General features: G+C 34.2%; 2 protein-coding genes across 4 annotated transcripts; one reads left to right on the forward strand and one right to left on the reverse strand.

The window, feature by feature from the left end:
• Window positions 1–1486: 1486 nt before the first annotated feature.
• On the reverse strand, window positions 1487–4164 carry LOC125198039. Its single transcript, XM_048096501.1, has 4 exons — window positions 4013–4164; window positions 3631–3720; window positions 3414–3486; window positions 1487–1780 (listed from the first exon to the last, which is right to left on the reverse strand). Exons 2-4 carry the CDS (start codon window positions 3713–3715, stop codon window positions 1768–1770), a joined length of 171 nt encoding a protein of 56 aa, XP_047952458.1. The 5' UTR covers window positions 3716–3720; window positions 4013–4164; the 3' UTR covers window positions 1487–1767.
• A 3162-nt stretch (window positions 4165–7326) lies between these two features.
• Window positions 7327–12892, forward strand: LOC125198037 (COP9 signalosome complex subunit 4-like). Of its 3 annotated transcripts, none has more exons than XM_048096499.1 (15): window positions 7327–7397; window positions 7711–7899; window positions 8011–8162; window positions 8737–8840; window positions 8936–8996; window positions 9187–9279; window positions 9355–9455; window positions 10228–10336; window positions 10718–10762; window positions 10897–10965; window positions 11061–11152; window positions 11255–11297; window positions 11667–11726; window positions 11904–11963; window positions 12596–12892. In XM_048096499.1, exons 2-15 carry the CDS (start codon window positions 7770–7772, stop codon window positions 12668–12670), a joined length of 1194 nt encoding a protein of 397 aa, XP_047952456.1. In that variant the 5' UTR covers window positions 7327–7397; window positions 7711–7769; the 3' UTR covers window positions 12671–12892. The 3 variants fall into 3 exon arrangements, with proteins under 3 accessions (XP_047952456.1, XP_047952455.1, XP_047952457.1); XM_048096498.1 differs by lacking the exon at window positions 7327–7397 and adding an exon at window positions 7548–7574; XM_048096500.1 differs by lacking the exon at window positions 7327–7397 and adding an exon at window positions 7564–7588.
• Window positions 12893–14665: the final 1773 nt, after the last annotated feature.

Raw genomic sequence — 14665 nt, forward strand, 5'->3', positions numbered from 1 at the left:
TGCGCTGCGCATCATCATTGATAGCAATATTTTCTAACGACTAAGAGTATCTTTTAAAATTAATTTGATGATTAAAAAGGGATGGGGTAGAAGACTAGTAGTAGCGCCTAGTAGAGGGAATATTTGTTACTAGATTGAGGGGTTGGATGTGGAAAAATCAATATCCAACTCAATTTGGTGAATGGCACCACTGATGTTGGATACAAAAAGTAGATGTGGTCACCCCATACAAGATTGTTTTCTTCATGTTAAGTAATATAATAGAGAATAATATTATAAAGTTTTTATTGATTCATATAAATGGCACATTCATATTGCTTATAGAAAGCAACAATCAAAGCATTCCATGAGACAATTTACATGGATCAGGACTGGTTTCGTGCATGTAATATCTTAATGAAAGCCCATGGACATTTTATTTACCTTCTATTTAGTTTCAGTCAATAACCAAATCGGAGAAATTTATATATCTTCCTCTCAATTTCTATCAATAGCCAAATCGGGTTTTTCGACTAACTTAACTATGTAGAGTTCAATTAACAACTAATTTTTCAATTTCAGTTAGCCACAATGGCCCAATTTTCGATTTCGGTTAGCCACAATGCCTCGATTCTCGACTCTTGATTCAAATTCCATCATTATGCTCTTCTTTGAGACCACATGCATCCTCTTTCTTGCCACGGCTGTCAGCATAGAGTTAGCCGACACTAGTTACCCAAACCGTGTCATTGTTTTTTCACGGGAAAGGACGTCTACGACCTATGAGCGTTCCACCTCAACACGACATTGCTCTCGCTGTATCCTCGAACTCACCACAAACACTCACACCCCAACCCCAAACATCAGAAATGTAGATGGGCAACTAAACTAAAGAGTTACATTGAGTGTAGCAGAACTATACTACTAGGTTCATATTCCAACATTTCTTGAGATAAATTCAAGCATAATGGCTCAAACAATGATACTAATAGAAACTTGAAATTCCATAACTCACTTTAGTTTTCAATAAATGCCACAAAAACTAAAAGAATTTATCTTAAGATGGAACATCAGATGTCAACTAAGTCCTACGTTGTGAAGAATCCAACCTAAGATGATTGCAATTAAAGACAGTCCTATTTCTTTCTTTTTCTTTGGGAACTTCATGGTGGGAAAAATAAGATCATGATGAGGCTAAATATGAAAACCAAATGGCAGAAACTAAAGTCAAAATTATTAGTTTAAAGCTGTATTAAAGGAACTAATGGGATCACCATTCACCGCAACTGAAAACAAGATTTTAATGCAAAATCACTACAAAAATAATGTCAATGGAATATTTCAAATCCATCATAAAGCGAAACTATTCAGGCACAAGTATAATGCATTTGTAATAATTTAACAACTTCTTTGCTGCAATGGCAACAACCTAAAATTGTTTACGATAATGAAGCATGAAATAATGCGTTGATATAATCTGAACTAATTAAAAATCAGATTCAGTGACTGAAAAAACTTTTAGCTTTAAAGTCCATTCAAAGACAAAGACTGAAACTTAAATGGCCATGCAGAATCAGTGAATCTGACCTTTTACATCATTACAAATGCATAATTTCTTTAGTGGGGTCAAGAGGACATAAGACGGATTGATCTTTTGAAGTCTAGAAATGAGAAAGTACATACATTTGAATTGCTTGAGCACATTTTCAGTTGTCTGCTGCTAAAACACGACTCAGACGTTAATCCACATGGTAATGCACACTAGTATCCGATGACAGAAGCTATACGTCAATGCAGGTGCCTAAACAAAAAAGGAAAGAGGGACATAAAATGGAAGGATGAAAAAGATGAGAAAAAAATAACAAAACTATCAAAATAAATCATGCAGTTAGAATGGAAAATATGACATACATTACTGAGTTTCCCATATAATAAAGCATGTTGGTCATTCAAGGGAATTTGCAGTGCCTAAATGTAAACTAGTCAAATTACAACATATCCAGTTGAAGCCATTATCTGAAGGCCTTGGAGCCAGGCAGTCACTCTATATGTTCTAAAGATTTAAAGAATCAACAAGAAACCAACTGTTAGAATAAGAAATGCAGTTAGCATGAAAACATTGAGCTTCCCATTGAAAAACATGTGGGTAATGCAAGGGAATTTGTAGAGCCTAAATAGAAACCAATCAGTTATATCACAAGGTTTTAAATGGCTCAGGGTGTATTCCAATGGCCCTGCAAATCATAAGCCTCAAAGGCAGTCCGAGTGTACCCCTGAGCTATAAAAATAAAATAAAAACACGTGAAATCATACCAAGTAAAATAAAATATAAAAACAGAAAATATAATACTAATCAAAACAAAACTTTTACAATTTATAAGGTGTGCCACCAGAGAGGAGAGGTCAGGTGGACAAGAGAGAGGAGCGGGAGTGAGGAGCAGACTGTGACTGTGTAGGTTTTTCTCCTTATTTTAGACTTGATTTTTCTTTTCTTTTCTTCATTAAGGCTTTATAAAAAACAGCCCGCTTCAAATAGGGCTTAAATCTTCAAGCCTATATTCTAAAGAGTAAACCAACAAACAAGAATATATTGGAACAAACCTACAGCATAGAAAATATCACTTTTTGGCTACACCCCGATGATTTAGAAGGATACATGTATACTTGTAATAAAATAAATTAAGCCTTCATCCCGCTATAATAGTCATATCTTCAGTCAAACACTACTTACACTTGAAACAGTGACATTAAAGAGCCATGAAACTTGCAAATGCATTTAACTAAACATCATTGGAACCATGATATGTCTGTAAAGATGCAATGTCACTGACTAAAGGCAAGACTTCCACCAAATTTAGAAACCAACAATATCGAACCATTTCATAGAACATCTCTCGATTTGGTTCTAGTCACTACTTTAAGGAAATGAGAATTCAAACATCTAGTCAAAATCTTAATGTATCCAGAACAAATTCATATAGTTGGATCGTTTTATGTGTTTCTCCTTGATATTAACATGCTCAATACAAATGAACAAAGAAAAGACTGTCTACCTACTTTCTTAAGTACTACTAGTACTATATATTAGTAGCGCAATCAAATTATATTAGTTTCTACATCAATACTTGTAACCACTGCAAGAGTAAAATCGATAAATCATTCTTCCTTTCCTAATAATTGTGTAGTTTTAGCTTCTCAACCACATAATGACTCGTGATCGATGATTAAGCAAACATGCTGACAAATCATGGAAGAACTAGAAATCTACTACAAAATAAACAAATTTGCTAGCTTCATTCATGGAACGAAATGTTTAATTCAGAAAACACAAATCATACTACTAACCAAAAGCTACAAAATGTAACAAGCACCTAAAAAAACCGAAAAGATAAAATGATCTAAACCATGGATAAACACAAGATTTAAAAGCTCACCTTTTGCAGAAATCAGTCACGTATCTCGAAGTGTTGTAGAAGATAAACCACATCAGCACAACAACAAGTGTATCTTTCCAATATTTAAGGCCCACGAAGATCAAATGAACAAGATATATACCCATCAAATAGAAACCCAAATCTACATCTATCTATTCAGAACAAATCAAATAAAAAATGACAGAAAAGGATTTGAATTAGAAAGAGTAAAGGATACTGAAAAGATAGCGCTCCCACCAATCGAGCATGTAGAGACCGAAGGTGACGTTGTAAAGATAAATCTTGCGTTGAACCCAATTCATCTCTTCTGAAAATATATTCGGAGAGAAAGAATCTCAGATTTAATTGAATCTGTAGAGTAACACTATTTGATTGCTCTCTATATATTGTTTGATTAATAATTTGTTAGATCGAACCGCACATGTCAAAGTAAAACTGAATCCAGAATTTAGATTCTATTCAGCAAGAGAAAGGTGCGAAAATTGAAATACAGAGCTACTAATATTCAACAATGTCAAACCAAAAGGCCAATTTTGATGAAATTGAAACGAAAATTGGTGATTTTAAATTGAAAAGGTAAGTTATAAGAAGAGAAAAACCAGAGAAAGACGTGAAGCTGGCACGGTGTTCACAGCGGCGGCGTGTTGAGCAAGTGGCGGCACAGCGATGGAGAAGATGAAGGCGGAAAAATCAAACTAATATCGATTCGGTGGAAACCGGGCCGTTGACGAATTTTCAACAAAGAAAATCAATATTTTATCTTTCAAATTTTAACTTTTTAATAAATCCAATCCATTCAGTCCTAAATAAAATCAAGCCCAGTGGAAGTAAATATCTGTATATGCATGAACAAAAAAATGGAGGCACTTTATAAAAAAATAAAATTTGGAAATAGATTACGGACTACTACTATTGAATTGGAATTTGGTTTAAAAAGCACTTTCTTGAAATTTGATATTTAAGTGAGCTTTGAAATTGGTATATAATATAGACTTTGTATTTTGTTTGGTATTTCACAGGCATGTTTATTCTATATTTGATAACTACGAGGCTTTTCATACTTGACCAATTAAATCAGCGTGGTTTCGCGTGACTTTATCTTCGTGTTATAAAGCTTAAAAAGTGGTTTCAAATATTATAAAACGTATCACGGTTCTTTTATGTTAAATAAGATTTTGATGAAAATATCTTATTTGAGTGAGTATGGAAATACCAAAAAATCGAAGTTCGTGATATTATACTGCAATTTGAAGTTTATGGGAAATCCAATTTTGGGCAAGTTATGGTTTAGAAACCAATTTCCCTATTGAATTTGTATGGCTTGAAGACGTCTCAAAGTGTTTTGCATTTTGTGGTTGGCTTGAAATCTTTAATGTTCAAGTTTATTACTGTATTGTTGTGGCTCCAATTGTGGTTTGTTGTAGATGATTCTTGTGAATGCAATTTACAAGTCAGTCTCAAGGCAATTGTGTCGAAATTTTAGCTCAGGTATAATCTCGACTTGTTTGTTTTGGAACAGGTCAATGATTTTATGTTTTTCTTGTCATTAAGCGTGGACAGTTTTATGACAAAGGGAAATTAAATAACTGTGTATCAGGGTTTTGTGTATTTTAACTGAGACGTCTTAATAGGTTAGTTTGTAGAGCCAGCAGTTTAGTTAATTAGTTTTAGACATAAATAGCTTAGGCTTGTGCCCAGCTTTAAGGACTGAAGATTGTCTTTTAGATTGCTTGATATATTTTGTATATTCATGTCACAGTATTCAATTTCTAGTTCTTTTTGGATGATTGCATAGACTTTATAATTGAAAGATCTCACTTTAGTTTTTGGGCTTCTAGCTTGTCAAACAAAGAGTACTGCAATATATTTTGGTGTTGCTGGTTTGTTACAATATGACCATGTAGATAAAGCATAACTCTGGTTTGTAATTATATGAATATGGCCTTGTGAATCAAATTGTAGTCCTTTATTGCATTATGTTAATGCACTTTTTAAGATGAAAAATGGACTCATTTTGATATATTGTAGGACAAAAGACCAAACTATAAGAGAGAAGAAAGAAAATATGGTCCAAATCTAAACAGTAATCAGCCCTTGAAGATCATTTTCAAATGCTTCTGCAAATCCACCATTGCATTCACCTTCGAAAGAGCTTCGCGTGGATACCTCGCACGCCTCAATCGGATCCGGATGAAGAAGATATGACTGTTTTATGAAAGCTGTCAATGTAGTGAAAAAACGCCCGGCCGGCGTTTCGCTAAAAACGCCCGGCCGGGCAAGTTTTACTGGGCCTATTTTTTCAGCCAAACTATATAAAAAGCTAGGGCACGACTTCCTAGGGGACTTTTGGCGGCTGGAGCGATTTTGAGAGAGAATTGGAGCTTGGAAGCCACACTTGAAGAAGAAGAGCAAGATTAAGCCATCCACCCAAGCTCTTGCCCCCCATGGTATCTTAACTTTTTTCCCGTTATTGTGACCACCATGGGTGGCTAGATCTTGGATTACCCCTAATTTGTAGGGGTTGTTAAACATGAATTTTTTATTTAATTTTTATGATTTCCTTTGTTTTATTTTTTGGGATTTTTTTTACCCGTTGATTTAGGTAAATTTAAATTTTGGGAAATTTCTTTTCTAATGTCTTTTTAATTTTGAAAAAGGGAGAAACAAAGAAAAACCTTGAGTTAAAACCATTAAGTGAAAAACCGGGAGGTGGATCCTTTGTGTTAAATTTGTTTAAAAATTTCCCCGACTTCATGCGAGATAGGTTGGGAGTGAGCCAGAGACTTGATCATTTTCCGGGTTCAATTTCGTCGGGATATGACAATGAAAATAACTCCTTTGGGAAAAAAATAATTAGAAATAGAAGTCATGTGAAAAAACAACCCAACCAAATTAGGGTAGTTTTTCCCCCTTTATGGAATTAAGTTCATTTTCCCGTTTTTCCTGTTTGAGTCGTTGTCCTCTATAAAATTACAAATTTATTTTTTAGTTATATTTAATATTTTTAGCAATTAATCCCTTGGGGTCCACCTTTTTATTTCCGCGCTCAATATTTCGAATAGTTTTTTTGGGGATTTATAACTTTTTTTGTGTATTAAAATTGCACCTAAAAAATTACTATCATCTTGTAGATAAAAAAATGTGACTGATTGATGGTAGTTCATGATTCGTCTATAATAACTCTGGTTTGTATAATGTGGTTGACTTTGAGAGTCTGTTGTACAGTTTTGAAGAGGGGCACATTTCTTTTGCTTTCATGAACAATTTTTTTATTTCCCACAAATTTTTTTAAAAATAAAACTTTATCTTTTTTTTATTTTTATATAAAATAAGATATTTTAAGAAAAATTTATTATACGGGAAACCGAAAAAATTTAGATATTTTGATTATTTTTTAAATTTAATAAGTGGGGAAAACCAATTAGAAAATGCCGGGAAAAATGGGAAAAAATGCAAAATTTAAAATTTTTTGGATATTTTCGTGAAAAAAATAAAAAAAGGAAAGTTTTAATTTTTTTTCCTTTTTAAAATTGGTAGAAAATACCAAAAATTTTTTGGAAGTTAACGTTAGAGGCCAATATTCTTACTTTGGCAAAGGAAAGCTTATTCTAATTTAATACTCCGTGATATTTTGGGCGCTGCTTGATTCTGAGTTTTTTACTGCATTTAGTTCTATTTGTAACCAAATAAAATATGAAACAAAACTTTCCACAAATGCAATAAAAACCCACTAAGTTAATTAATAAATAAGAATATCATTATCGAAAATAAATAAATAAGATTATATAATTTTGACACGTAAAAATATACTGTAATTTAATTTGGGGTATGGGCCGGCCGAGTAAACTTTTTTGGGCGAAATAAAAACTAAAATTACGGTTCTCATACCTGTGCTATATTCATCTGTGCATCATTTTTTGGTTGCTGAAAATCAACCGGCGGAGGTACCATTATATAGTCGGCGCCGGTGAATTTTAATTTCAGGTGAGTTTGGCCAACTGAGTTTAGGGTTAACTCGCGGAATTTCCTATTCCGTTTGATGAATAATTTGTGTGGGGATTAGGTGTTGGCGTAATGCATTTTAATACTGCTGAGATTAAATTTTTTGGGGCATATTAGTTGATTTTGATGCGGCGACACATTACGAATCTCAGCTAATAGGTTGGGAATTTCTGGTATTTGCGAATTGGGTTAGCAATGTTGTCGATGACTTGTTGCATTCAGATTATTTGCTGTCAATTGCTTTATATCTGACCAACGCTGGAAGATCCTTAACTTGGCTTAACATGTCTTCCAGGTCCTTAGTTTAGAAGTTTAGAACCCTAGAAATACACCAAATAGGAACGAACTGCAGCAATGGAGAGCGCCTTTGCTAGCGCGTCGGCAATCACTGACCAACGCCAGAAGATCGAACAGTACAAGCACATTCTCGCCACCGTCCTCTCCTCAAACGATGTGCTTCAAGCCAAACAGTTTGTCGACCACAGTTGCGATTCCGAGCTCATCCTCTATGTTGTTCTTTTCTTTGTTTTCGACTATTAATTAATGGTTACGTTTTATTTAAATTTGTTTGGGTGGTTATTTGTATGTGTTTCAGTGTTATCCGACGATGTGCCACTTGTTGTTTCGAGACAGCTTCTGCAGGTATTTGCCCAGGAATTGGGAAGGTTGGAACCAGAGTTTCAGAAGGAAATTTCCCATTATACCCTCAATCAGATCCAACCTCGAGTTGTTTCGTTTGAGGAACAGGTTATTTTCGAAGATTTTTTTTATTTTTCTTGTCTTTAGACCTAGAGTGACTCCTTTGTTTATATTGCAAACTGCTGGGATTGGATTATAAGTTCTTTGTATATTGTGTTGGTCTTGAATTTGTGTGTTCATTGGTTGATATACTTGGTTAGTACAGACTTTATCCTTGAAATATCTACTTTAGAAAATACCTTCTCATTGATCCCATCTTTTTTGAGTCTCCTCTAGATGATTGATAAAAATTTTCCAAGGTAATAGAGTATGCTATATTGCTATTACGGCTTAGAAATGAAGTATGTACTCTCAAACAAAAAGAAATTCAATATCTTCTAGTGTTGTTGGTTTGTAACCATATGTACGTAGATAAAGCAATTACTCACAGTATAACCTGCGACTGGTTGATGGTAGTCTGTAATTCATAGTATTTAATAAATCTGTAATCATAAATTGTTTGGTAGCTGATCATTTCGTCTGAGTTTGATTGCTTTTGATGAATATATTATTTTCATCACAATCTACTCCCTAACTCTATTTTGATTTATTAACTGCCCATTAACTTTTGCAACCATTTCAGGTTTTGATAATCAGAGAAAAACTGGCTGAATTGTATGAATCTGAACAACAATGGTCAAAAGCTGCACAGATGCTTAGTGGCATTGACCTAGATTCTGGGATGAGGTTTGCTTGCAGATTTCGCTCTTGAATCACTACTAAGCATACTTGGCAGAATGCTTTTGGAAATTCTTACTTGTGCTCATTCTCTGAATTGGTAGAGTGATTGATGATACATTCAGGCTTACAAAATGTGTCCAAATTGCTCGTCTTTACCTCGAGGTAGGTCTCCTTTATTCTGTGTCTTCATTCTTTGACATTCTTCACAATCATAAAATGTTCAATCAGATATTGATTGTAACTTGAATGGGATTATTAATGAAGCTATGTCTTTGAGATTTCACTTATTGGAATTTATTGTCTATCAATCATCATGGACCCAATTTATGAACTCTTGTTTCTTCTGTTATAGGATGATGACGCCGTTAATGCTGAAGCTTTTATAAACAAAGCTTCTTTTTTGGTTAGCAACAGTCAGCAGGAAGTACTGAATTTACAATACAAGGTTACTATTTGGCTGTGCTGTGTTGGTAATTTGATATGTCAACATTCTGGTTATAATGTTCATTTTATTTCTCAGGTTTGTTATGCTAGGATTCTAGATCTAAAAAGGAAGTTTCTGGAAGCTGCACTACGGCATTATGACATATCCCAAATTGAAAAGCGGAAAATCGGAGATGAGTAAGTATGAGTAATTTCGGTACACTATTATTCCACACGATCCACAAAAGATAAACAATCAAATATTCTAAACCTTGACAGCAACTTGTGTATCGATATCAACCACACAGGACAATTTTGTAGCACTGCATTTAGTTCCTACTCCCACACCTGTAGTGTATAGTCGTCTTCTTTGTTGTCTTTAACATAATCTTAAACTTTTAATGATGGATGACAGAGTGATTGTTTAATTTTCTCCTGTGGTCGTCAATGAGAAGGACGGGTTGCCTTTGTCGCGCTGCTCTTCATGTTGTGTTAGTTTATAAAATTGTGTTTTGGGCATGCTGTCTTCTTTGGCCCATCTCAGTTTGCCTCACCATTTCCCTGTCAATCATAATTTTAAGCTCAATTGTTCTGAATGAATGGAGCTTTCAACTTGTGGCTATTTATATTGGAGTAAGCAGATAAAATATGTTATCTTAATGACCCCTTTAACAGTTATCATTGTCAAAGAGAATCACCTAATGTTTTGCATTTTTGAGAAGTTTGAAATCCTTATGTTTTGGCTAAGCTTAGCCATCCTCTCTCTTAAATAATGTAAATGCAGTCACAACTCGGTATATTTCTGTTTTCTTTCCTCTGAATATGATTTGGTTTATAACAATTTTTTTGGGTGTGACCTGTGACTGAGTGTGTTTGAATGTGAATCTTTGCATATTTTTCTCTTAGAAATATTTTGCATTTCCACTTGAGAGTCTTACGAGATTATTGTACGCTTATGAATATATTGCAGAGAGATCGATGAAGAAGCACTGGAGCAAGCTTTAGCTGCTGCTGTGACCTGCACAATTTTGGCAGCTGCTGGGCCTCGTCGTTCTCGTGTTCTTGCAACCCTTTACAAGGTATAGAAATGCTTACGTGGAATACTTGTCTGGATTCTGCTGATTGACTATGAAGATTCTTATTGTATCATTTTTGGTCTTTAGATTCTTGTCCAAATGTCCCCTCTGCTAAATTACGCACTCATTGAATTAATGCATTTTCTCATAATTGTATTGCATAACTTACTTTGTACTTGTTTATCTGTTGAAAAAGGAAGTGCATTGACTTCTTTATGATATATGTGCTATCTGTCATTCAAATACACACATGATTATTCATATTTATCGCCCTGTATGATGTTATTATACATTCTCCACTGCAAATGGCACACCTATTAGTCATATTAGTGTCAAGGATCATACATTACGTTTAAACTTAATTCATTGTTTCAATTCAACCAGGATGAACGGTGTTCTAAGCTAAAGATTTATCCAATCTTGCAGAAGGTAATCTATTCATTCTTGATTGTGCTGACTCTTTCTCAACAAAAATTGTTTCGAGAGCACAGTTGGTGCCTAACATAGTAGGGACACACTCAAATATAAACTGTCAGTTAAATCCTGATATCAAAATTCCTTAGGTATATCTGGAGAGAATTTTGAGAAAACCTGAAATTGATGCGTTTTCTGAAGAACTGAAGCCGCATCAGGTAGGTGCATTAAAGAGTTTACATCCATTCCATTTTCAAGTTCATTTATTGTTATATTTTTAACAATCTTTACATGTGATTCTGAATGCTGACAGAAAGCAACTTTGCCTGACAATTCTACTGTTCTTGATCGAGCCATGATTGAGCATAATCTCCTTAGTGCTAGCAAACTCTATACAAATATTAGGTGGGTGGACATGTCTTTGGATCCATTCTGTTGCCTGAACATGCTGATTATATAATCTCTTCGGGTTTGTATAATGTGGTTGACCTTGAGTATGTTGTACAGTTTTGAAGAGTTGGGCACATTGTTGGGCATTGCTCCTCAAAAGGTTCTCTTCTATCTCCAACTAAAAATGATGCTATTACTTTGTTGAATTAGAGATCTAAAGTAATAGGCAAATTTGATTCATATTTCAACTTTCTTGAGTTGGAGACTTTTTATCTTTTGTACTTAGCAAAGCGAAAAGCTTATTTTAAAATGTGATATTTTGGGTGCTTTTCTGCATTTAGTGCTATTTTTCATATGCCTATTAGGCAGTGACTTGCTAAATTCTACCACATTGAAATCAACTGGTTTTGAGAGACTGAAGCCATAAATAGTAGGAGTAGTACTTTTTCTTAATACCATCTCCTTTTTAAAAATCAATTCACAGTTCACATAATCTATAGTGTTTACTAAAGCTTCAATCTTTTGGCAGGCTGAGAAAATAGCTTCTCGAATGATATGTGAAGATAGGATGAGGGGTTCTATTGATCAGGTAAAACTGGACTTTTAATTAATTTTAAATCATATTGTTTCGTTGGTGAGTTTTCTCTTTATTTTGTTTTAAAGTTATTTGATTTTTGGTAGTCAGTTATCAACCCCTTTTTATCTGGTTCTTTGTTCTAAGATCTAGTAATTAGCAATTCTATTATTCAACAACAAACTTTGCCAGGTCGAAGCTTTTATACATTTTGAGGATGACGCCGAGGAATTGCAGCAATGGGATCAACAGGTAATGCATGCTATTCATCATTGAGTAGGGTTAGTTGGATTTGGTGCATGCATCTGTTAAAGTTTGCAAATACTATATATCTTGAACAACAAATATATGTTTTGAAGACAAGACATTAGTGGATGCACAAGAATGACTTGGGATACAAATATTTTTCCTGTAGTCATATAATTTGAAGACATGTTTTACAGCCATTTTGGATCCTTTTACCATTAATTCGTAGTAGTATATTACTTTTTCCCAAATCCATGTATGTCTCAAGCTTACCCTCTTTAAAATCTCAAGCCACACATCGGTTGAGCTTTTGAGCTAGACCACTGTGCTTTAACAGTTGACGTTTAAGCAATGTATCTTGGCTCTCCAAGCAACAACCATGCCTCGAGCTTTGGAGGCTTGAGCTATGATACCTTAATTACTGAGACACATGATCAAGTCCCAAAAGCTCGATAAAGGGTCAGGAATTTGCTATCCTTGATTCGCTAGTTAGAATTGCTAAACTGTCGTTATTTAATTTCCAGTCCACTAAGAAAGGTCCTAGAATTCTTGCTCTTCGAGTTTAGATTTGTACCTAGTCCATATTCAGTTTACGTTTTACCGAGATCCATGGGCTAACATTTAATTTGTGCTGGCAGATATTTGGCTTGTGCCAGGCTCTCAATGAAATTCTTGATAGCATGGCGAAGAAGGGTTTGCCCATTCCTGTCTAATTCTCGCATTCTTGTAAAAATTTTGATGATGAAATCGACTCTTTTATGAAACAAGCACTTTTTGATGTAGTGCTCTACATTTTAGTTACTTAATCTGAGGTAATAGCAGTTGTTTCATTGGGCCCGATACCCCCCCACCATCTTCATTTGTATCTGCTGTCTTTCATCAGCTGGGAATATCTTCTTTATGCATTTCATCAACTGTATATCTTATTTGCTTGAGAGAGAGATCTCAACATCCAAACTACTTTTTTTTTTTTTTAATCATTACTAGCTCACACTACTTCGCATACACATGTGTCTGAGATTAGCTTAAGGGCCCAGAGAAAACTTCCTTCCATGTGTCAGAGTTTGAGAAAGCCTTCAAGATGGCCTTATGATGCATTATTGAATCTTTATAGGGATCAGCTGTGACCTCTTGAGCACCTCAAAACTGTCCTTCGCCTACCTATGCACTGTCTGCTCATTTATGTTGATGTCTTTCCAAATCTTTCGAACCATAATGTTTGTACCTACGCGTTGATTCCCCATTTGTTTTGAGAGGCTCCTTAGTCCTTCTCTACTTGATTGAAGCTTAGAATATGAGAAGATGAGCTGTCATTTTGGTTTCTGCACCATGAGTCTTATTTCCTAGTTGGAGCTCTCTCATTTAGTTTATGTTTATCTTCTTTTTTTTTACTATGGTATATGGTTGTGTCGAAACTTTTCGTGCATTATGCATAATGAGAAGTGGAACCAAATCTTATGAAGACAATTGTCTCTTGACACTATTAATTATACGAGAGGTTCCCATCAAATGAGGTTTTTTCTGTACGAATTTTAAGAAAGGAGGAAGAAAGTATGTTAATGGTATAACAGAATGAAATGAACATCGAACCGAGTGAAGATTTGAAAGGAATAAAGAAATGACTATCTGATTTTTGTGTGTGTTGAACTATATGTACATGTCACATATGATTTGTGTATTGTCTAAGTACTTGGAATGCGAATTTTTATTTGTCACAGTGCTTTTAATGATATTTATTTTATATATTAGGGTCGTTTAGAACATTAATATCACCAATTAACAATCAGTCAATATTATTGATTTTGTAATTTTTCCTTTGAATGCAAAACAACCAACTACCATCAATAAATAAACAAGTACAAATTCTCGACGATAAATTGCTCACTTATTTTTCATCTTCTTCATTTATTCATTGCAAAGTTTATACTTTATACACTTCCAACGATCATCTTTGACAAGAAAAAAAAGAAATTGACGGTGTTTCAGATTCTACGTTTTCAATGGGTAAGCTTCCAAAGAGAAATTACAAAGTATTTATGCAAGAATGAGTCGTCCAAACGAGAAGCCAAAAAAATTTATGCTAGTGAAGTGTCAGGAGCGTATAGTGCTTTGCTTGGGGAGTGGCACAGTTATTACCAACTTATTAGAATACGAGTGCAACTTAGAATCAACCACAAAAAAAAAAAAAAAAAAAAAAAAAAAAAAAATTGTCGCTGAAAATTGAGAAGAGGACCTGATAGAATATGAGGTACAAGATCCATCCCTTTAGTTCGAAATGTACTGTCATTGAGGTAGTAACTTGTATCATAATCCATTTGCTAATTTTATCATATTCAATGTTAGAGATTAAATACGCATCTAAAAATTTGAAGTTTATGAACAATATGTGATTAATTCAATAACAAAATTACACCATATAAAATGCATAAACAAGTTCAAACTACTATCATAGAATAATTACTGTAGAATCTATTTTGATAAGATAATTAAAAAGGCTAAAAGTGTAAAAAATATTTTACCACAACCAACCAAAACAACCAAACCATTCTTCCACTGAAAAAATTTACAGCAATCAATCTTCTCTTCTTTTTTTTTACACACAAAATAGAACATTATATAAATGTTTTATGCCCTTTCACGATACCAACAGTTCTTGTACGCAGTGGTGGATGCAGACTTTTTGGATTGGGGGTGCGAATTTTATGTTA

This window comes from Salvia hispanica, unplaced genomic scaffold (genome assembly GCF_023119035.1).
Source record: "Salvia hispanica cultivar TCC Black 2014 unplaced genomic scaffold, UniMelb_Shisp_WGS_1.0 HiC_scaffold_1174, whole genome shotgun sequence".
NCBI classification, from domain to species: Eukaryota; Viridiplantae; Streptophyta; class Magnoliopsida; order Lamiales; family Lamiaceae; genus Salvia; species Salvia hispanica.